The 23500-nt window shown below is 43.1% G+C and overlaps 1 protein-coding gene across 1 annotated transcript; it reads left to right on the top strand.

The window, feature by feature from the left end:
• The first annotated feature begins 18 nt into the window (after nt 1-18).
• Nucleotides 19-21599, top strand: mntb (MAX network transcriptional repressor b). Its single transcript, XM_026181845.1, has 6 exons — nt 19-811; nt 6973-7543; nt 7637-7678; nt 7977-8088; nt 18369-18561; nt 18724-21599. Exons 1-6 carry the CDS (start codon nt 736-738, stop codon nt 19536-19538), a joined length of 1809 nt encoding a protein of 602 aa, XP_026037630.1. The 5' UTR covers nt 19-735; the 3' UTR covers nt 19539-21599.
• Nucleotides 21600-23500: the final 1901 nt, after the last annotated feature.

Raw genomic sequence — 23500 nt, 5'->3', positions numbered from 1 at the left:
ATTTGACTGACAGCTCTGATCCGGAGACGAAAGGGTGGCCAGTCACGCTCTCGCCATGCAAATGAGCTGCGCTCGGGCCGGGCGGGTGCCCATGTGGACCAGCACCATGCCTTGTTGTTCTGAGTGCTGATTGGCTGGCTGGCGCCTGATCGGGCTTCATGCGCTGCGGGCCAGCGGCGGAAAGAAAAACATGGAGGGACGTTTACGGCTACGGGGGTTTCCTTTCTCGAATCCCGCGGGGATAACGCCACTACACGAGGAGACCCTTTGTTCGCGGAGCTTGTAATTCAACTTCATGCCATTAGGAATGTTAATAAATGAACAATGGAAGGTGCTAACAAGCTGGTAAATTAGAGAGCGGAGGAATGGGGAGTGCTTCGGTCGCCGGATTTTGTGGGTGGCCATAGTAACAGGGCGGGGCAGTAATCCGGGAGGGGCGGGTCCTAACGAGAACACGACTCGCCTTGTTGTGTGTATTCCCGTGCTCGCATCGCCATCTTGTTGCCATCCTATTTTTTTACGTATGCGAGGATCTACTTTCCGTTCGGCCGGATTAAAAATCGCCCGTGTGCTTTCAGGAGAAACCCAAGGGACGAAAGGTTTGGGAGGGCTGGTGTGAACCGTGCATACGACGCTTACTACTGGGACGCTACTTACCTCCCTCCCCCCTCCCTCGGTCTTTTTCCTCCTTCCGTCCCGGGCTACCGGGTCTCCTGCCGTGAGGTTTTACGCGCAATGAGCATCGATACGCTTCTGGAGGCGGCCAGGTATCTGGAATGGCAAGCCCAGCAGCAACAACAGACCACACGTGGTGAGTTGAACAGCAGACCAGGGGGTTCGTGCTCAACGTGCAGGGCAGTGTACAGTGTGTGTGTTTAATACCATACTCCCTTTTGAGGAACCGACACCCGTTACTACCAGCGGGTTGCATTTGTAATCGATCCGCCTATGAGGCGTTTGTTTGGGTTCCTGTCAAAAACATAAAAATAAAATAAATAAGAAGGATTCACAGAAAACTACCACCAAACCCCAGGTGCTTACTTATTGCACAGCCTCCCCCGCATTAATGCGGAAACGACTAAAGTTGTTTTTTCGAACAACTTTGCGCGCTCTCGGGAGTGTGTGTGTCAGTCATAGTTTCACCACTCCAGTGACTCACCGTACGCGAGCGCGTGTGTGTGGGTGAGAGGCAGGAACAGGAGACTTTGTGTGACTAACCATGGTCCATTTATAAATTGTGTGATTGTCATATAAGTCCTTAATGTGTGTGTTCAGCTCATACACGCGCTGTAACTGTGTAATACCCCCGTGCGCTTTTGGAAATCTGTAAAATCGGCAGTGAAACGGTTTATTATAATTTTATTTTTTCATATTTTTCCAATGAAAAATTTCCCCTGGATCAGTTTGCCCCAGTTTTTGTCCGTCGAGCGCCGGTGTTCCAGATCAACTGGCGTTTAGATCAACTGGCGTTGGTCGAACAGATGTGTGGCAGTCTTGCGTTTCAGGAGCTGCTACCGACAAACCAGCAAAAAAACGCCAAATGTGTCATCTGTGACACTTGTGAGGTTGTCTCAAACACACTCCGTCAGTCTTGATGCTGTTGAACAACAAAATGTTTAAAAATGTGGCGAGTTTACCTGGTGATATCCTCATGCGCGACGCGATCGCGAAAACAGCAAACAAGTAACACCACGCCGTTGTTGTTCACAGGACACAAAGAGTAAACGATCGGGAGACTCTTGTCGTCGTTATCGTTCCACTCGCACGGTTTATGTCACCGAATTCAGCGTTTTTGCTCCACAACTAAAGCGAGCAGTTTGCTCTGTGCACCAACATGGAGTCGAGTCAACCAGCGCCACCTCTGGCCAAGTGCCACAGCCTACAGCCAGATCAACTGGTGACACACATCTGCAGCACGTTTGAATTCGTGTCATGCACATTTGTACCTTTCAATTGTGTGTTTGTGCGTCATGCAAATAAACCTTTGAAATGAATGAAATGATATCATGTATTTATTATCAGCCTACATTTGTACAAAATGCCAAATGACATACACATAGTCATAAGAATCACCATCCTGATATCAATACTTTTGCCCATAAGAAAAATGTCGTGAACAAATATATGACACACCAATATTTCACCAGTGTTGTAACTCACATGTCGCCAGCATAGTCTGCCTGTGTCTCCCCTCTGCAAACGCACATTTCAGAGTTGGATGTGATATACAGTCTGCATAAGTGTGGTCAATCCCATAACGATCCGTAAGGGGATGGCAGCTACGCTGAATGTACAGCAGTCACACAGTGATCAGCAATAAACAGTCCCCAAAACTTGCATATAATCCCCAATGTGGAGCCCATCTACTGACTACCACATAGCAGCTGGACCAGTCCCCAATGCAGGTCAGTCCACTGCTGCCACCTGTGGCCAAGTACCATAGCCTACCACTAGATTAACTTGTGACACACATCTGCACCTGCTGCTATGATCACATTGAGTAAAGGCTGAGTGGCTGCACTCACACGTGGTGCATCTAAATCTACCCACAAATATGTTGAAAGATGCAATGCCAGCAATGTGGATTGTCAACACTGACAACAATCAGTAAGCAAAGACAACAGGGATCATTTGTTTCTGTTTATTTAGCACCCACAACATTTGTAGTCGCCTTCTGCACAGGGGAAGTCCACACACACTGTGTGGTACCACTTTCCACAGAAGGTGCAATCTGCAAGATTGAATGAGATTGTCAGGGTCATTGTCTGACTGTTTATTACTAATCACTGTGTAACTGCTGTACATTCACAGTAACTGCCATCTCCTTATAAATGTTTATTAGATTGACCACACTTGTGCAGACTGTATATCACAACCAACTCTAACATGTTTGTTTGCAGAGGGCAGACACAGACAGACTACGCTAACGACATGTGATGTTACAACACTGGTGAAATATTAGTGTGTTCACGACATTTTTCGTATGGGCAAAAGTATTGATATCAGGATGGTGATTCTTATGTGTATGTCATTTGGCATTTTGTACAAATGTAGGCTGATAATAAATACATGATATCATTTCATTCATTTCAAAGGTTTATTTGCATGACGCACAAACACACAATTGAAAGGTACAAATGTGCATGACACGAATTCAAACGTGCTGCAGATGTGTGTCACAGGTTGATCTGGCTGTAGGCTGTGGCACTTGGCCAGAGGTGGCGCTGGTTGACTCGACTCCATGTTGGTGCACAGAGCAAACTGCTCGCTTTAGTTGTGGAGCAAAAACGCTGAATTCGGTGACATAAACCGTGCGAGTGGAACGATAACGACGACAAGAGTCTCCCGATCGTTTACTCTTGCTGTCCTGTGAACAACAACGGCGTGGTGTTACTTGTTTGCTGTTTTCGCGATCGCGTCGCGCATGAGGATATCACCAGGTGAACTCGCCACATTTTTATACATTTTGTTGTTCAACAGCATCAAGACTGACGGAGTGTGTTTGAGATAACCTCACAAGTGTCACAGATGACACATTTGGCGTTTTTTTGCTGGTTTGTCGGTAGCAGCTCCTGAAACGCAAGACTGCCACACATCTGTTCGACCAACGCCAGTTGATCTAAACGCCAGTTGATCTGGAACACCGGCAGGGCGGTGGCGAGCTGAGGCTGCTCTTTACATAATACCCTGACATTGCTCAGCTATCTTATGACACTCACTTGGGCGGGCCCTCGCGCGCTAACCCCGGCCCTCATTTGTATATCAGTGCTCGAACTTATGCATATTGGCTCGTGCACCTCCGATTAGTTGTCAATCGACGTAAAGATCACTCACTGAACTGGATGAAGGGGGTTGGGGGTGTAGAGGGTGGGGGAGGCTGCCTTTTTGTGTTTCTCCCGTCAGATGACGTGTCAGGCAAACCAGCCCCCCGCTCCCCTTCCCCCTCTCGGCGTGCTTCACCCTACCGCGTGCTAGGGCCCGCCCACAGCTACCACGTGCACACCCCCTCCTATCCCCCCCCCCCAATATACAAACTTACGCGCATGCACACACACCCTCCTCGTCCCCGCCCTTCCCATTCAGCCTGCTGACAGTGGCGGGTCAAAGAGAGAAAAAGGGGGTAAGTAGGGCAGCTCACCGCCCTTCTCCTCGGCCCAGCCTCAATGCAGAAGTTATGTAATTTACGTTTGCGTGCGACGTAAATTATAATAATTTACATAATAATAATACTGTTGTTATTATTAATATAATAATAACAATAACAACGAATAATGTAATTAAGTGCTTTTTAAACTGTTTTGCATTAGTATTATTATGCCTGTAACAGAGGGATTTCCATTTTCCGAGTTACAGTGTGATTTTACAATGTGAACTTAGAAAAAAAGCCTCTCTTTCACTTTCAGTCTTTGTCATCACATAGCAGCTATGTGAAAGCAATCATGATGATAAACACCATCTCTATGTTATATAGAGTATACTGTACTGAAAAACATTTTGTTACTTTAGTTTTTAGTTTTAATTATTATATTATTGATATGTAATTTTTTAATGCAAAATTTGGCTTTTTTGTTTCAGAAGCTGTCTAAAAACTTGAAAATGTTCAAACTGCGACTATGCATGTTCATTTCTATGTGATATGTTGAGGGGCTGGAGCCTAAATAAGCTTACACTGGATTAAAAGCGATATGTAGTAGGTACTTTATTAAATCCATAAGTTAGGAGATCCCTGTTATTTTATCCAGAATTCTAACAAATTAGCTGAAATAAAGCTCAATAAGATGCACAAAATAAATGAGCTATTAATATATATAATGAGTAAAGTGACTAAAGATGCAAATAAACAAACATTTAAATACAAATTTTTCTGTGTTCACATGTGACACCACTATGCAATATGCTTTAATATTTTTACGTTCAAAATATTACAAATTTGTTAGAGTTTAATTTTTTAACATTGACTAATCAACAGTTGATTTAGTGATTTTTGCATCAAAGGAAGGACAGCCTGTGCTGTTCAGAAGGAGTCGGAGGATGATTTCTCAGTATATAGATAACTTGATTATAACTCTGTGGGAGCTCTCTCAACATTGTTGTTATCAAATCCTATTGTTCAAAGGAATATATTCTTCCAGAAGTGATTAGAAATATGTCTGTGGTCGTGATCGTATCATTGACTACGCAGGCGTTTTGCCCGGGTTGCGTCATCGGGAGTTTTTATTCTCACGCAGAGAGGAAACGAAAGTGTTACTTAACGCACAGCTAGGCATCTTGGCATGTGCTGTATCTGTTTTGTTGGAGGTGGCTGGGATGTGTGTTGGCGTTGTGCAGGTTTGAGGAATCCCTGGGATCTTCTAATGCTGCTGTTTCCATGGTGACTGAGGGCTTTCCACATTACTTTCTAGTCTGCCTGCTACAGTGTGCAGTAACTACTCACTCATATCATCACTCACTGTGTGTATGTGTGTGTGTTTCTTTGCCTCTGCATAATGATGTCTTTGCCTTTGTTTGCAGCACAACAGTGCTTCATTTGTATGTTGTCATGCTGCCAGCTCTAGTTATCCCAGCCGAATGGCTCCTTCACAACAGTCCTCAACTCTTGGTCAGACGCCCTGACGCAGCCCAGGGCGAGAGGCTCTCTTAGTGCTGGACCGGTCCAATCACAGGGCAGACTGAGGGGTGTTCTCTCCAGTGAGGCAACCGATTCAGAGACAGTTAATGTGGTTATTTGCCCCTCCTCACTGTCTCATTCTCTGATGACATCATTCTTTGTACGTGTTTGTGTGCAGGAAGTGTTGGTGTGCATGATACAGACAAAGTGAAATCCATCATGACAGATTCGGTAGCGTAGCAGTGAAGCTGCTAAGAGGACCTGTAGGGAACATAGGTCATATGTTGGTTGATAAATTACAAGTGATTAATGAAATCAGAATTTATGAAGAGTGCTTTCTGCATTTAGCACAGATCACTTTTTTCCAGATTTTGGGAATAAAATTGGCTTTTCATCAAAGGAAACTCACCAGGGCTGTGATAAAAATGTAGCAGGGGGTTAATTTACTCAGGCATTCAATACATTTCTTTTTTCAAATGGCCAGAAATGAGAGGAAAATGCAATACCTCCTTTTCTGTCCGACACCCCAGACTCAACATCTTAATTGTATGTGAACCAGTAGTGATAAGGAGCATACCCCTCCCACCCCACAGAGGTTCATTATGCGCTAGGAGACCACTGCAGATGTGGTGTCCTAGCGCGTTTCAGATATGATAAATGTCTGACATAGGTGAACATTAAACAGATTTTGTCCTGCCAGATCCTTGCTACACAGTCAGTGTGACGTCTGATTGTGTTGCAATCCACAGTGAGTGAGTGGGCGTAGTGTGTCCTGCCTCCTGCATGCTCTATTCAGACAGCACCCTCGCCTAAACCAAACGAAGTATTTCCAGTATTGAGAACCAATCTGATGTGGACTATTTTGTGTTGTGTGCTACGTTTGGACAATGACGCAGCCTGTTAATGAGTAAAAGGTGCAGAAATACTGTGTGAAAACTAGTTTTAACTACTGAAAGGCCAGTCTTGCCAGATTATCATATACATCACATTCCTGCTTGTCTCCTTGCATACTACTGTTGTCACGCTGATTCTGAAATCCTGGGCTGATGTTATAAAAGCTTGGCTCATAGTCGGCACTGATGGCTGCATTTTATTCTGTTTGATTGTTTTATTTTTATAGTTATTTGCTCTTCTTTTGTGCCAGAGAATCTTTATTATATCAAGTAACTAAAGGTCTTTTCAGCTCTTTATCACACTGTCTTTGAACAGAGAACAGATGCATTTCAGTTGCTGACATCAGTAATTGTAGACGACAGTCAACAAGACTGTTATCAGCCAATAGTGATAGTCATCCATCCTTGTTCTTCTTACTTGTTTGATGTTAATCCTTATTTAACTTTAACTTACTTCTTTTCCTCCTTTAGAAGAAGAGCAACTTGAAGACAAGGAGCTCATCAGAAGGGAGGCGGAGTCAAAGCATGTGGAACTTGTGGCTTCACCATCTCAGCCAGTAGGAGCCAATCATGTCACCTGGGGTGATGAAACTCACCGTCAACAGCCGCATCACCTTCCTGTCCCACCGCCCCCGTCTCTACCTACTCGTCAACTCCCCATTGCAGTCATCCCAATGGTGCCGGTTGTCACCGCGACAACTTCAGTCCCGCCCCTTCCGCTCAAAACGCCAATTGCTGCTGCAGCAGCGACGCTCAACAGCTCCCCGCCAGTCAAGAACTCTTCCTCCCCTCCACCTCAGCCAGCGACTCGTCAACTGTTGTGCTCCCCTCAGATCAAAGTGGAACCCAGTGAGCAGCTGATAGATGTAAAGCCTGGAGCATCACAGCTTCAGGTTCAGATCAAGTACCCGGCCCCCATCAGCACTAATGGCTCCCAACACGCACTGGTTCCTCATCAGGCCCCACTCACACCTCAGCCACAGCCTAACGGGATGACCATGGAGGAAATGAAGGGAATGGAAGGGAAGAGGAGACCAGGAGGGTGAGTTTGTTTGTGTGTCTGTCTGTGTGTGTGTGTTAAATAAGGTATAAAGAGTGATCGGCTTATGGTTGATTATTTATTTTGCCTTTCCAGGGCGGGGACCAGAGAGGTGCACAATAAACTGGAGAAGAACAGGTTAGTCAAAATGATGGTAACCCCTCTCATGTTGAAAGAAATTGAGGAAAACTTGCCTTCCACATACACACATTTTCTGGGTGTTTTTCATGAAAGCATTTAACGAGGGCAAAGGTCACGGCAGTTCCTGAACTAATATAAATCCATGAAATCCTTCATCAAAAATGCAAAATTGGAGGTTTGAAATTTGTTGGTAAAAATCCCACGCAAAGAATCGACCGTTTTAAAAATGGTGAATATTCACAGTTGAGCAAAGACTACCATATGAAGTTCGACTCTTACATTTCTGCCTCTTCAGGCGAGCGCACCTGAAGGAGTGTTTTGAGACACTGAAGAAAAATGTTCCGAACATTGATGAGAAGAAAACGTCCAACCTCAGTGTTCTCCGCAGCGCTTTGCGTTACATACAGGTAAGGACAGTTTCAGCTTTCCCCAGCAAGCTCTTCATGTTACTTTGTCAGGACTTCAATTAACTGGTTGAGCTCTGGGGACCTCATAGGTCATAGGTCCAGTGTTATTGGTGTGGTTAGTCTCTTGTGACGGTGATACAGTGTCTGCTACATGCTTGTGAATCAGTCAGTATAATGTAATACTTGGAGGCTTCTTTGTTTCCAAGACCTTGGTCTATACAGTGGTAACCAGTTGTTCCAACACTGCCCTGTAGTCATGTAGGGATAGAAAAGAAACGGGCTGAACTAAATTGGTGGTTTTCAAAGTTTTTGTTCCAAGTCACATCAGAGGGGAAACTAAAAGTTCAAGGCACACCTTTATCCATGGATGTCTCCTTTAGATTGTCTTGTTAGATGAAGGGACTTCATCTAAAGCTCATTTGTGGCAACTGGACCTCGATTGATGCCTGCAGTTTTTTATGTAACAGTGTTACAACTTTATTAACATATTTCTTGCCTCAATCACCTTTGCAGACACTTTGGTTCAGCTCAAGCACTCTTCTACTGTAGGCCAAGTTTCTCTCAGAAACATGCTTTCCTCCATTAGCCACTAGTACCTTCTCAGCTTGCCTCAACACAGCTTGACTCGACTCGACTCTGTTTCAATCGGTTTCCATTACAACTGAGTACCACCTAATGTGCGTGGGGTCGTTATAGCAACATGGCCGAAAGTCCCGTGATGTCATTTGTATGCCACAGGAACGCCACAACAAAGGAGGACGTCGAGGCGATGATATAACTGCTGCTCAGTATGTGGCTTTTTGTCAAACCCAGTGGCCATGGTGTTGTTTTTTTCTGTAGCCATTTCTGTCGCTCCGAGGTTTTAAAAAAATGGGGGTTTTGAGCATCTCCTTTTTGTGAAGGAGACGCTCTTGTCACTCATCGAGTGATGCCACTGTCTAGCCAGTCAGTGACGTGCAGTCTGTTAATGTCATATTTTCGGATTACCTCAGATTGCTTGGATCCTCAACCGAGTAGGGACTAAAAAATACCTGGTACCAGCTAAAGGACACAAGCCTAAAAACCGAGTCGAGCTGTGCCAAGCTGACCCAAGTAGGTACTAATGGAAAAGAGCTACAAGTCTTTTTTTAGCCTGGTTTGGCACAGTGTTAACTAGGGCTGCCACAAACGATTATTTTGATAGTCGACTAGACACTGATTATTTTTGCGATTAGTCGACTAATCAGATCATCATCCATTGAACGTAAAACTACAGCTTATTGCACCAGCATGCATCTGCTCTTATATAACTATCATTAGCTTACAGCTTTAAGTGTTTAAGGTATGTGCTAACTAAAAATAAAGACAAGATGATAGTTTATTAAATTGTAATGAAATTTGCAGATTGTTTCGGTGAAGTTTAATAAACTCCTTGCTATCTAAAATATAACAGGACACCGGAGTATATTCTCCAGCATCTCACACTTCTGATAACCAGCTGTCTGCTTGACGTTTATTCAGCTGTGTAAAAACTATAACTTTAATCTCAGCCAAACAGATTTACTCAGGAACAAAAAAAATACAAAAAAAAAAAAGCCAAACAATAACATTTTTAAGTTATCTAAGTGACTTATATAACATGTTTAACCTGAGTAGCGAAAGCCGGCGGTGACGCCGGGAGTCCGGTGTTCTCACGGGCTCTAGTGAGCCATGCCCCCGGCTAGCTATCGAGCTAGCCGGGGCCGTTTTCTGAGACGCTCCGACGTTTTTGAAAGTATGCGGTGTCTTGATAAACTGAGCAGATATTTGAAGTTTACACAGCTACATTCTCGCCTGAAAATATGTTAAACGTTTAACTAGCTGCCGCCATTGTTGGAAACTGAGCTGGGCTGCGCTATGAATTCTGGGACAGAGCTGCTTCTTCTTCTTCGGGGTTTAACGGCAGCTGGCATCCTTGTACATGCAGTGCTGCCATCTTCTGTTTCAGTCTGTTATTACACTCTTAAATCCTACTACTTATTCCTGCGTCTTTTGTGATCTTACAAAGCTTCAAATGACGCGTCGACTATTAAATCAGTCGTCGTCGATTTTGATAGTCGACGTAACCGTGACTAGTCGACTAATCGTGGCAGCCCTAGTGTTAACACCTGGCACTTTCTCTGACAGATGGCGTTCTTGGGCTCAGGGTTTTTCCTTTTCCAGTTCAGCTGAAGTAACACGGGTTGCTGTCTCCAGACTGTTCACTGACAGTTAGTTTTTTCTAATTTGCAGTGGCCAATTTGCACTGTTTGTTAGTTACACAAGAACATCACTCGTATTACTCTCCTCCTCTCAGTCAGGGCCTTTGGTGTGTCTTCTTCTAATTCCCTTCATTCAGCAACTGAATTAACTTATTTTTATGCTTTAAACTAAAAACTACTGGTACAACAACTCAACATTTCACTCTTAACTTTTCGTGTATATTGCAGTAATAATGTAAGGCTGTCACAAAGTCCCACAGCACACCTGGACTTGCATCACATCACAGCAAATCTTGTGGGAACTACATAACATGAAAGGATAAAATGGCAACTTTTTTTTGTTAGAAGATCTAACGTTGCACATCGAGGCAGGAGGCTGATGGTACTTGGGTGAAGGGACGACTGTATAGCCCCAAGAGGGAAGTTTTCGGTCTGCAAAAGTAGACAAATGAGGACTTTTGTACTTTTTTTTTTTTTAGCAGAAATAGATGTCAGGCTGGAGCTGCTGTCTATGTAGGGGGTTACTTTATTGCAGTGTAAGCTTTAAGATTTTGAGTCCAATGAAATACGCAGCGGAAAGTCAGTGGAAGGAGCTAAATTAGGGCGTGAGATGAGGGAATTTATTCAAAACAAGATGACTGCAAGTTCATGGGCTGCTCTCCAGGGAGCAGAGCGCAGAGGGATTTCAGGCCATCTTTAAGATGATGATGGTTGTTAGGCAGAGCCTAGCTGCGTTTGAGGAAACACAAACAGCACATATTAGATACACGTTTCTTGCTTTAGAGGTAATATACAGTGAAAAGCGGGTTGTTAGTATGGGTGAAAGGTGAGTCAGTATGTCTGTAGTCTAACCTTTCATGTGTGCCCTGTTTGTACAGCAGTGTTTAACCTCACTGCACACACAGTTTGCAACCTTTCACCTCCAGTTTAACTTGTCTCGATATTCTGGCAGTAGTTATACTGATGGGAAGAAGAAGTTGCATAAACTTTGTTGTTGTTTTTTTATTATTATTTTAATTGCAGAACTATTTGAAAGACCATCCCTCTAGGTGATCGTGTAACATTCAGTGACTTTAAAATCATTTAGCCATATCAGTATATTTGAGGGGGTGTGCACAAACAGAAAAACATTAAGTATCGGCTGCTTTTTATCCGTTTTGCAGGATTATAAATGAGATATTTTAGGATTTGGGGCTATTTGTCAGACACAGCAAGACATTTGAAGTTTTGTGGAGAAGCAGAGTAATCATTAGCTTTACAGACACACGGCTAGTGTATGTCAGCGTTGCTTGCAGTATTTTCCCCAGCCCACACTGTACTGCGGAGCTGGTTGGGTAATATCTTAGAGGGATGCTTTTCCTTTATCACACTATGTTGAGGCTGATGAATTGCTTCACTTTTCCTCTGTTTTCCTTTGATGGTTTCATTGTGGCATACTCTCCTCTGATTTATAATATTTGCTGGCTTTATTGTAGGTGAATGACTGCGTTTAGATGCGTACAAACACCCGGTCTTCTCTTTTTTTTCTTTCTCCATGAAGCATAAAAAGCCTGATTATTCATATCCCTCCGTGCACGCTCATAACAGTTTTCAATTTTCTGATCGTCTGCCTGCAGGCGAGTCGTGATTTCATCTCAGCTTCGATGGTCTGAGCCAAAAACAGAAACTGGAGATGGTGTTTTAGTACTCCGGGTAGCACATCCAGGTTTCTCAAATGATTGATGATGGTGTTTCCATGCACAGCGATCATAATCAGGACCTTAATGCACATTCGTCCTTTTCTCTTCTCACCTCTCCCCATGTGAACCTGCAAACCTCTTCCCCCTCCTTCTCGCGGAGCCATGTGAGACCTGAGCACATGGCTAGCGCAAGGCCGATGATGTCACCACAGCTCACCCACTCCAGTAGCTTTGCATCCCTAGATTGCAGAGAGAAGGAGATGGGCAGTGATGGGCTCAGTGTTTACGCTAATGTAGCGGCGCATGCACTTATATCAGCTCTTCTTTGTCCCAGCCTTTTCTTATCCACATCTGTGTCCGTCTCGTCCTGTGTCACCCCGCTGTCTCTTGCCTTTAAAGCACTTGGTAACTATGGCAACAGGCGGCAGGTGGCCGGGGCACTGTAGTGAGTCCGTTCCTCCGTGTTTGTCTGCATGAGGGAGTGTGCCAGATGCAAGACTAAACGAGTCAAATTCTGGTCATATTGGTCTTTCTGTCAGCAGTTATGGATGATGGAGCACTCACAGGTGCTTTCAAGACATGGATAGTCCTGCTGCCTTGTCCTCATATCAGATTACAGATGCATATGATTAGAGCAGGGCGATATGGCCAAAAATATTTATCACGATATATATTTGAAAATTTGCGATAACGATATAACCGACGATATAATTGATGCGAGACAAAATACAACTCCACAACATTACTAGCGCAAAAAGACAACCTTCCATTTATTTTCACTTAAACAAGAAGCTGGTTTTTATGTACATTAAAGCTTTATAAAAATGTAACAGTGCAAATGCAAATTCCTTGCTGAAAGTTTAACCAAAAGGCATTTCCAGTAGAAATGGGCTGACATATCCTGAGCATAACCATGTATAATATCCACTGAAGTTAAAAAGAGGTGCTTTGCAACATTAAACTGCAGTGTGCAGTACGCATTTTTCGGACCATAAGGTGCACAGGATTATAAGGCACATTAAGCGAAACAAAGCAGTCAGATAAATCAAACTTTATTCAACTCATTCTTCTTGCTTCCTCCACTTCTGTACCATTGATTCATTAATGTTGAATTCTCTGGCAGCTGCTCTATTCCCATGTTGTTGCAGTATATTAATGACTAACCTCGTATTGTGGATGGATTATCTCAGTTGTTCTCCTGACTGAAGATTGGTCCGTTTACAGCATCCTGCCATGCGATTGCATTTGTTTCTAACCATGAAGAACCTTCACGTTAACTTTTATAAGTGGAAAAGTGTTAGTGTTCGTCCTCCAGCTTCACTGTTTATGTTATGCTAACATAGCTGTGTCGCTAGCGATCACGTAGCACATCATTATATACCAGCTAGCCCAACTTCAGTAACCCTACAAACGTCACTGCTGTTTAGTTTCCTGTCTTCATTTATGTTGGAAGTGATAGCAGAGCTGTACGTTTGATTTTTTTCAGAAATCTCTCAGTCAGAACATGCAATATCATGCTTAGGTAACTAGCGAAACTAGCGAGCTAACTTCCGCTAGCTTCCTGCTAACTTCTAACTCCGTTAAATGTAATAACTTTTGTTTTCATGGATGCCTGGAAGTTAAACTTTATAGTTACACCTGGTAAAGCAGCAATGCTGATCGTTTTATTAAAGATGAAAGAATTTAGACAGTTTTTAACTCTAAGTGATGCTGCAGTGTTGTTTGACCTGAAGCATACGGAGTTTAGGACCCAGATTACTCCCAGATTTAAGAGCATCTTAGTCCGACAAATACGACAATAACAACGGCCGCTTGCATGTTCTGCAAAAAAATGTGCTTTGTCGTGTATCTGACGGACAAACACCAAACCAGTTCCACATCACTGAAGTTGCACCATTTTTACAAACCAATTCTGGTTCATCTGTTTCACTCAACAATCGGCCATATGCGTATGAAAACAAAGGCACTGCGCATGCGCGTTTTACTCCCATTCTATCGCGATATTTCATTTTCCTATCATTGCCTAACATTATACCGGTATTACCGTGAACGGTATAATATGGCCCAGCCCTACATATGATTAAGAAAAAACCTTCCGGGGCAAATTTCATCTCACCTGAGTCATTTGCACCTTTTTTTTTTATTACAAGGAACTTTCTGAAATGAGGATGGATAAAAGAGCGATAGATGAAGCACAGGAGAATAAGGGGGGAAGGGTCTTGAGGGAGTGGCGGATGTGGGGAGGAGGAGGAGGAGAGGGGAGTGTGGGATGGAAGTGTGGAAGAAAGAGGAGGAGGAGGGGGGTTGGGAGGGATCCAAGAGCACCCGACTGGCAAACATCCAGTCGCATCACTCCTTATATGTAATTGCCCCTGCGCTTCACCCAATTAGAGGGCTCCTTATGTTTTTTACAAACTGCTGCTCAAGCAGCCAAATCCTCACAAATGGGGTTGCCAAGGAAACAGCTATGGGTGGCAGCTGCTTCCTTGGTGATTTAGTGCAGGACTAATGGTGTCTGGGTTGATGCGAGAAGACCTTGAAATGATGTTCATGGATGCACATTCGCACTTCGGACACACTTGCAGTTCTTCGGAAGTCCTTGTATTTCAAAGAGTCTGCTGTGTCAATTAAGTGTCACATCTCCAGCACTGGAGTGCGTTAATGCTACGTGGAGCTCCGCAGATCTATGGTTACATGTTGTATGTGTGTAGTAACACTTTGCAGAAGTGTCAAAAATACTGTTAAAACGGACGCATTTGATTAAAGTGGGTTACTCGTGCTTTTGTTTGTCTTTTAGTTTAGTGCATGCAGTGGAGAAGACAGGCGCATTAAAATGTCCACTACAGCTATTGATTGTTTCTCATCCCGGCATCTTTTGAGCTCCATGTTGGTGAACTCCATGCCGATTCAATTTCCTTCTCAATCAACATCTGACCTACTATGCGTATTGCACATAGATGATATGCTGCTGGGTCAGGGGAAGACCGCCTGCAAGTGCATCTGCTTTGGTTGGCTTCTGTAACGTTTCTCACTGCACAGCCAGAGATGCTGATCCATCCAAAATCTGTGTTAAAACAAGCTTCAAATTTGTGACGACAACATGCATTTTTATCAGAACAGAAAGCTGCCCCTAAATGTGCTCTACTCAGAGTTTTTTTATGTATCAAATGCTTTTATGTTTCTTTGGATACTAATTTTAGCTAAAGGAGTTCAGTAATGACTAATGTCAATAAACAACTGGCTAATTGTTTATTGACTGGCCAAGTTTGTTGTAAGTACACTGATAATAGGTATGCAGTATTTATACTGGTCTCACCGCTGCTCTACAGCATGACGTGTAGTATTTACAGTAATCCCTGGTTACACTGCATGCATATAAAACATTATGTCATGTAATGTTTCCACTGTGTAATCACCATTTATGTTTTGGTTAGTGGGGTTTAAAGTATCAATAAAAAGATGACGATCCACTTTTGCTTCTCAAATGGCGAAAAACACAGAAATCCACAGACTTCTATGAAGTTTGTTAAGGCAGTGACTCTGTACTATCTGTGGACCGTTTGTGCTTATGTGTGTAGTTATGCCTTCACCTTAGAAGTCGGATGTCGTAGCTGACTTCACATTCCAGTAGTAGTTTGAAAATCATGGAAAAACAGGTTTTGGTTTGCTCTGTAGTGCAATGAAACTATTACTGTGTCACTCGTGATACGGTGCTTGGTTTTTGTTTGTTTGTTTTTGCACTTAAAAGCACTACTGGAGCACATTCACAGACAAACTGGTCAGTGCTCTGCATATGGTTTATTTAGCCACAGCATTGGTTACAGATAAGTTTTACTCTTTTGCTAATGTTTACTTTAACAGTCAATCTTGGATTGCTGAGTTGGGTTCGGTAGGGTTGCACTGAACTGACTTCAGTTCAAAATTGGAGCTGGAAACTCATAAATCGTTACCTCAACATCAAATGAAATTCACCAGTACCTCCCAAAGGCCTGCTTTGAAGCCCAGATCAATGTTTTGATTGATGCCAGCTCGTTCATGTTAACATCATTAATAATAATTTTACACTGCGTACACACAGAACCTCTAGTGCAAAAGCACCAGTGTTGTTTAACTGTGTGGTTACATGTGATTTGTAAATGTAACCTGGTCCTATGCTGACAAATCACTGGAACTGATTTTTGCTGTAATTTCCAGCACTGCCTCCTCGTCGCTTATGACCTCTAAAACTGCTCGCACGATCAGGCTTCACACAACTGCGTGCGTGGACGCACAAAGACGGGAGGGCGTTGGTGTGAGCGGTGTTGAGCTGTTAAGTGATTTGAGTGCTACTAACCTGCACCATGTGAACTGTTTAAAGAGGGCTGTGGGGAAGGTGGGTTCGCGTGTGAGGCCATCACGTGCCTGCAGAGAGTAAACAGCTTTTCCTGCAGTAAGATCATGTGTCCCCATATGCTCATTTTGTGTAATCTCGCTTGTATTTCCAGCCTTACCTCAGTTCCCTTTTGTTTATTATCCTTTCGGCGGTTCGCTTCGTGTTTGCGCTAATTGTCAGATAAACACAGCCACAACAAAAAAGACAATTATACCCGTGATATACATTTATCAGCAATGTCCTCCGTAACAGTGGCACAATTACCAGCAATCAGACCACCACAAACAAGCCTATGCTGGCTCTAAATGGGCTTCGGGGGGTGAATGCACACATAATCATGACAGGTCTGCACACATTTACCTTACTTAGCAGAAGTCTGTTATTTCAAGCCATTTGATTAGCTGTAGTATTGTAATTTGAAACCCACCTTAAGATTTGATTTGTCTTACAATCCTTGTGATTTTCCTTCTGTTTTCAAAGTTAAAACCCTCATGGTGGGTGCCAGAATAAAGTGCAAGTGGCAAGCGCCTAATACCTCCTGGATTTGTTCAGCAGTTATACTGGAAGAGGTGGCGCTCTGAGACAGTCTGATACATCACTGAGGATCATTTGCACCTTCATTAGGACAGGAAGCCATTTTCTGCCAAGCCTTTTTTTTTCCCTCCAAGTTTTCATGCTGGCTATTCAACATCTCAACCAGATATTTAGTTTCCAGAATTAATCAGCTGCACACAACATACTATTCTACTTTCCTCCTCCCATTCCCCGCCCGTACCTTCCCCTCTACCTCCTCCCATGCGTCATTCCTCATCAGTAATCTGCCTTAATGTCCTTAGCCTGTCATAGTGTTTGGAGTTCATGCGTCAGCTGACCTACACAGAAACTGGGTCACGACGATGGTGTGGCGGGGCTGGGAAAGCTCTGCTCTTTCTTCCTAAATCTTTCCATGAAGCTTCCGTTCTTCTTGCGTTTCCTGCCATGTTTATAATCATTTCATTTTCCTCCACAAACACATTCAGCTCACTCTTGCTGCATGGCGGTGCTCTAGAAAGTAACGCATTTATTATTAACAGATTTCAGTAATCCAGTGACAGAACTGTAGCAGTAATTAGGAACTATTATCAACCCCAAAGTGATTTGGGGTTGATAATAAACAGGAGGGTGTTTTCTCTCACTCTGGCCTCAAGAAAAAAAACTAGCGTGATATCCAAGAAATGGGAGGAGCTTAGGTAAATGACTAAATGCCACTAAAGCAGTGTGGACATGCTTGAATTTGCAGGCGTGACTTCCCGCTGGTGTATGAATCTGGGATAGCATGGATAATGTTTGTTTAGAAGTACAGGGAGAAGAAAAGTTGTGTTGTAATGCTGTTTATTTACAGTGTGGGTATTTAAAAAGAATTCTAACCTGAAACAGTATTGGGTTTATTCTGAAAAAGCCACATGGGTTATTAGTTAAAAGAGGCAAAATGAGGGAGTTTCCCTTTTCTCTGACCTTTCTTTGCTGTTAGCTGTTGATTAAAAGTCCCCCGTCTGTTTCATATTAACACACTTCCACTGTTTCACAGAGCCAAATCCCCCCACGCTTCCCTCAAAGGCACAAACTTGAAACAGCTGCTTAAAACCAGGCAGCATCAGTCAGCGCTAACGAAGTAAGGACAGGTTTTTCTTGAAAAGAAACTCAGCCATAGGATTACTCGTCGTCATATTGATGTAAATGATTTTTTAGATAGCCTCACTTGAGACTGCGCTACTCGCCAGTTAGCCTTAACATTAAAAGCACCCGCCTGATGCTATGTAGCATCCCCCTGTGTACCTCAGATAAATCTGACCCAGTGCATCCTTTAGGTTCTTTGGATTGCAGGATGAGGCCTCCTGGTCTTACTTCACCTGTTGTTGGTAATTGGTTAATACATTTTTCATTTTTCTGTTTTTGTATCATAAATGCAGATATGACGACATATTATATTTTTATAACAGTCTACACCTGTTCTCTTTGTCATCCTTTAAGACTCTGAAGCGCAAGGAGAAGGAGTACGAGCACGAGATGGAGCGTCTGGCTCGAGAGAAGATCGCAACGCAGCAGCGGCTGGCCGAGCTGAAGAACGAGCTCAGCCAGAACATGGACGCCATAGAAATCGACAGAGTCCTCAGACAGACCATCCAGCCAGAGGACGACCAGGCGTCCACGTCCACGGCCTCAGGTAAGGGAACAGACTGCAGCAGTTTGTTTTCAAACTGAATCGCAGGAGAGAAGGGTGATCAGAGAAGTTTGTTTTTTGATGTAGCAGTCGTTACATGTGGTTTGAATTTTATTTTTACGTAAACATTCATATCGTGATCACTGTTTCTGCTCTAATCTGCAGAAGGAGAAGATAATTATGAGCAGGACATGGACGAGGACGTTCCCGCCCCTCCTGCTCCCACGCCCCTCCCCAAACCGGCTCCTCCCATTTTACAAGCTCAGCCGCTCATCACCCCTCACCTGGCGATCCAGCACACCACACTGCCTATCCTCACCAGCGCCTCCCCCGTGGGTCCTCCTCCACCTCAAGCCATTGCCCCTGCTCCAGCCCCGGGTCAACCCCCACCGCCACCTCCTCATCCTATCCAGCCCCCAGCCATGCAGGTCCAGCCCACCGTCATCGCTCACGCCACTGTGTCCCATGCTTCAGTCATCCAGGCTGTCAATAATGCCCTTCCCACCAATCACAAACACCTAACGCATATCGCTCCATCACCTGGCCCCAACTCTTCCACACCTCAGCCGATCACAGCGGCTCCGGCTGCCCCTGCCACCGCCACTCACCAGCCAATAACTGCCCAGCCCATCGGACACATCACCGTCCATCCGGTGGCCCACCTGGGCTCTCCTTTGGCATCCCACCTCCCGACTCTCTACCCCCAGGGCATGTCTGTGTCCCAGCCCACGATGGTGGGCCACATCGCCCACACCTTCACCCACCACACCCTTCCTCACGTCCAGGCCAATCCTCAAACTAACACTAACGGCGCCCAGGTGAACAGCGCGACTGTGGTGAGCCAGGGAAGCCCGTCGCTAGGGAAACCCACAGCAGTGCTGGCCCCCCACCCACAGCTGGTTGGACAGGCTACTGTCCTGAACCCTGTCACCATGGTTACAGTCCCAACCTTTCCCGTCAGCACGCTCAAACTGGCCTGAAACAGACAATAATACCTGTAGCGATGGATGTGAGACAGGAGAACGAGTTTTCATCTCCTGTCAGTCGCAGAGTCTCTGACAGACACGTGAACATTTGAGCATCAACTGTTTCTGGACTTTGTGTGATGAATATCTTCTGAGATATTTCAGTCACAGCTCTGTTAGTTTGTGAACAATTACATTAAAGCTGAGTCAGCAGGTCGGGCCATTGTTTGTGAAAATGTGACTGTGACGTTTGTCTCCCCCGCAAACACAGAAACTCTGTTTTACCTTTTTATCTTCCTTCCTTTTCTCTTTATTTTACCGCCAGAGGCACTAACACAATAAGCTCTGTTTGCACTCAGGCATCAAGGATTTACTTTAACTGGTCATTCAGTCATTTAGGGGAAATGATTACAGCGAGACAGAGAGAGGACTTTGAGCTCGTGTGGGACGTGTAACGTCACTCCTGTGTTTAAAGGGTGGAGCTGGAGTTGGATTCAGTGGTCTCATCCAGATAAATCACACGCAGGGCCGTTTATCAGTCAATTACATCACATAACATTACATAGTTAATTAGGGCTAAAACATTGTCACGTACTGATGCAGTTATTTAGTTTTTTCTACCAGGAACACGACAGGAAAGTTTTTTGTTCTTCCCCTTTCGCCATGATCTAAGTTCGACACGTGGCAGACGAAGTCATTCTTTAAACATCTTGCAAATAGTTTAAGGAAAAGAATTTGAGGATGGTAGTGCAATAAAAAAAACCTGACACGCTGCAGTTCAGAATACAAAAAAAGGAGACAGCACATCTTTTTAAAGGCAAATTCTGCAGTGGAGTTAATTTTTTCATTTTCTTTTTATCCACTACCTCAGAAGGCTTTTATTTTGGAGGGCGACTCCAAAACAGCGATTTGCTCCAGAGAATTGGGGCAGTGATTGCTCGGTTTGGTCAGCGTACAGTAGTGTCTGTTATTGATGGCCCTGTGGAGAAGTTGTGTCATGTTAACCACAAATAAAAGTAGGGCAGTAAGTTTGAAGCGAGCAGGAGCTGAGTCAGAAAAGCAGCTGAGGACAGAAGCTGGCAACTGGGATTTTCCAGCTATTTGTTGAAAAAAATAGTTAAAAGTAGGAAGAGCGTGCAGTGCAGTCAGCTTTGATCTGGTTACCTACACCCACAGTGAAAAGCTTGCCTTCTGCTGGGTTTTTAAAGAAAGATGTTAAAGGCTCTCAGCTATCTTTCACTGCCAGATTCAAAACCTGAGAAGTTGCCCAGTTACCCACAGGTCATTTGAGTGCATCAACTCCCGTCAAGTCTGCACACACTGGTGGTTATTGAGGCTTAAAGCGGCTTAACGAGCCCTCAGGAAACCTCCTAGGACTGCTCCGAAGCTCGTGTTTGTGCGTTTTAATAGGATTGTTTATTAGCTAAGACATTTTGAAACCAACCAAAGGCTGAGCGAGACTGTATGCAGAAAATTGTCTGCATACCTGCTCTCAAACAGTCAGGCAGGTTTCCTTTTGTCCCTTTGATGAGTGATGTTCCTTCAGCACACTGTGGGGAAAACAGGTTTCCAGCCGCTTTAGTGTAACGCAACAGCTCCCTCTGCTGTCGTTACCCAGGCACACACAGCACACAAGTTTCCGATGAGGCTTGTGATGAGGCTTGTGAAAATGCTTTTTTTTTTTTTTTTTTTTTTTAAACTTAACAGAACGAAACAAAATTATATGACTGTATGGAAGCTTGTTTATGCCACTAAAATAAAAACAAAAAACACAATGTTGCCGTTCAGACTTCTGAGAACATAACTTTAAATGGTTAATATTTCGAAATTTCAGCTTTCTCAGAAGTTTCGCTCAGCAAGATGACATTTTGAAGAAATAAAAAAATTAAAAAAATTTTTTTTTACATTCTTCCAGTGGCAGAAACAACCTTCCATAGATTGAACTATCACTTTATCTACTTGTTTTGGAGGGCGATGCAAGGCCAAAAATACAGCTTTTCATTCCAAGAGAAATTTGGAAGAGATGTACGACAAATGCTGAACACCAAATCTTCAGCCGCAGTCCAGAAAATTTGTTAAAAAAAAAAAAAATCAAATGTATTTAAATTTAAAAAAAAAGCCGAAAGTGTGTTCGTGTGCGAGCGCATTCTCACAGCCTTCTCGCCAGCCTTTTCATCAGATTTCTCTTCGGTATAATGTCGTCAGTCTTGCGTGGCTCTGCTCCTCACCTCCTCTGCTGGTTTCCGTGTGTTACGTATGTATATGTGACTGTTTTCAGTATGTTTTATATTCTGTACTATAGCTAATCCTATTGTACCTGTAGCATGGCTCTGTTTTTTGTTTAGGTTCTTTTGGGAGGGGGGTGTTTACCCTTTGCCCTGTGCATGATTGAATGTGTGTGTGAGCGTGTAGCTAGCAGGTTATTTTTTTACACAGAGGTGATTTATGGTATGAGCCTGTTTGGGTGCTATTGTGTGTGCCTCTACTCAGTTTTCCTGAACACTGTGACAGCTCTGGCAAAACACATCGAGCGAATGGAAGAGACAAAGAATTACTGTCACACTCGTTTTTTTTTCTTTTTCTTTATTCTCCTTTTTTTTTTTTTAACATGTAAGGTTTCCATATTTGTGAGTTGGACTGAGACATGAAATGTAGGGGGGGGGGCAAAAAAAAGCTGTTGATCCTTTCTTGATAACCTAATAATGTCTAATATTTGAGTTTTTGTAATATTTGTATGTATGTATGAAAGTTTTGTAAATTTGTGATTGTATGCACGTTTTGGCAAATGAGTGTATGTATCTTCAAAATTTTAAAAATGCTTGTTTCTTTTCTTTTTTTGTTTTGTTTTGCATGTAGATTCTGTTTAGTTTCTTTTGATTAGAAGTTTTGTTTTAATGTTTTATTTCTGGGACCATGTACAATACTATATAACGTGGGCAGAATCTTGGACCTCATGCTACATTGATATTATATATGAATATAAAAAACATCTTTTCCCTATGGAGAAAGTTTTAAGTTATATATCGCCTGTACACTTTGGGCTGCCTTTTAGATCTAACTGTCCACTGTTTAAGATAACCATGATAATAATGGATTAAAAAAACATATTAATGAAGAATTATGCTGATGAAATAATAAAGATTCTTAATAAATCTTATTACATTTACAACACATTTTGCTTCTGCGTGAGTGGTTTTCAGAAGAAAAATTTAAACGGGCTTAAGACAGTTTTTTTTACTTGTTTTTTTTTTTACAAAACAGCAAAATTGGATATTAAAAATTACAAAACAAGTCAACTCACAAGAAATAAAAGCATGAAAAACTGTTTAAGTTGAAACATTAAAAAAAACTTACTTTGCTACAGTGAACACTAGATGGCAGTATGATATGGAGGCCTAAAACTACCATGATCAAAATTAAATGAACAAATAACTTGTTAAATAAAAACACCATAAAATAAAATAAAAAAATACTTTTTTTTGGTATTGTGTTTCTGCATCATTATGCAAATTAGAAAGGTTGTCGATCGAAGTGGAGCAACTTTTCACCTACTGCACATGTCAGAGGGATCGTGTGTTAGACGCAGGGGTTGAACCTTTTTGCTTTCAGTAATTTAGAAGTGTGAGGGCTCATTACAAATTTAAATACGGAAGAAAAGTAAAATAAATATCAACATATTTGTTTTGAATAACTTCTTTACCAAATGAATGATGTATTTATTTTGTTTGTGGCAGCTTTGGTCCATTAACGAGGTTGCTGATAAAGGGATCATGTTCACATGATAAAGAAACAAATCTACCAGTCATAAAAAAGAAATGCAAGTGTTATGTGGTGAAATATGTTTTCACTCTTTGCTTTGCAACAGATGTCTGAAGACGAGGTGCTCCAAGCTGTACTAGAGGCAGCGGTGCCTCCTGCTGTTCAGGAGGACAATGTCAGGGCAGAGCTGGTCTTTCTGGATCAGGATCATTTTCACA

The sequence above is a fragment of the Astatotilapia calliptera genome, chromosome 10 (assembly GCF_900246225.1).
Source record: "Astatotilapia calliptera chromosome 10, fAstCal1.2, whole genome shotgun sequence".
Lineage (NCBI taxonomy): Eukaryota > Metazoa > Chordata > Actinopteri > Cichliformes > Cichlidae > Astatotilapia > Astatotilapia calliptera.
The sequence above is the reverse complement of the archived record's forward strand: the minus strand, read 5'-3'. Positions and strand labels throughout refer to the sequence as shown.

What these genes read in the sequence shown, in the direction of transcription:
- mntb (XM_026181845.1), top strand. Translation starts at nt 736, where the DNA reads ATGAGCATCGATACGCTTCTGGAGGCGGCCAGGTATCTGGAATGGCAA. An exon ending in GCAACAACAGACCACACGTG is followed by an intron (nt 812 to 6,972) that starts GTGAGTTGAACA and finishes TTCCTCCTTTAG; the next exon opens with AAGAAGAGCAACTTGAAGAC. An exon ending in GCGCTTTGCGTTACATACAG is followed by an intron (nt 8,089 to 18,368) that starts GTAAGGACAGTT and finishes TCATCCTTTAAG; the next exon opens with ACTCTGAAGCGCAAGGAGAA.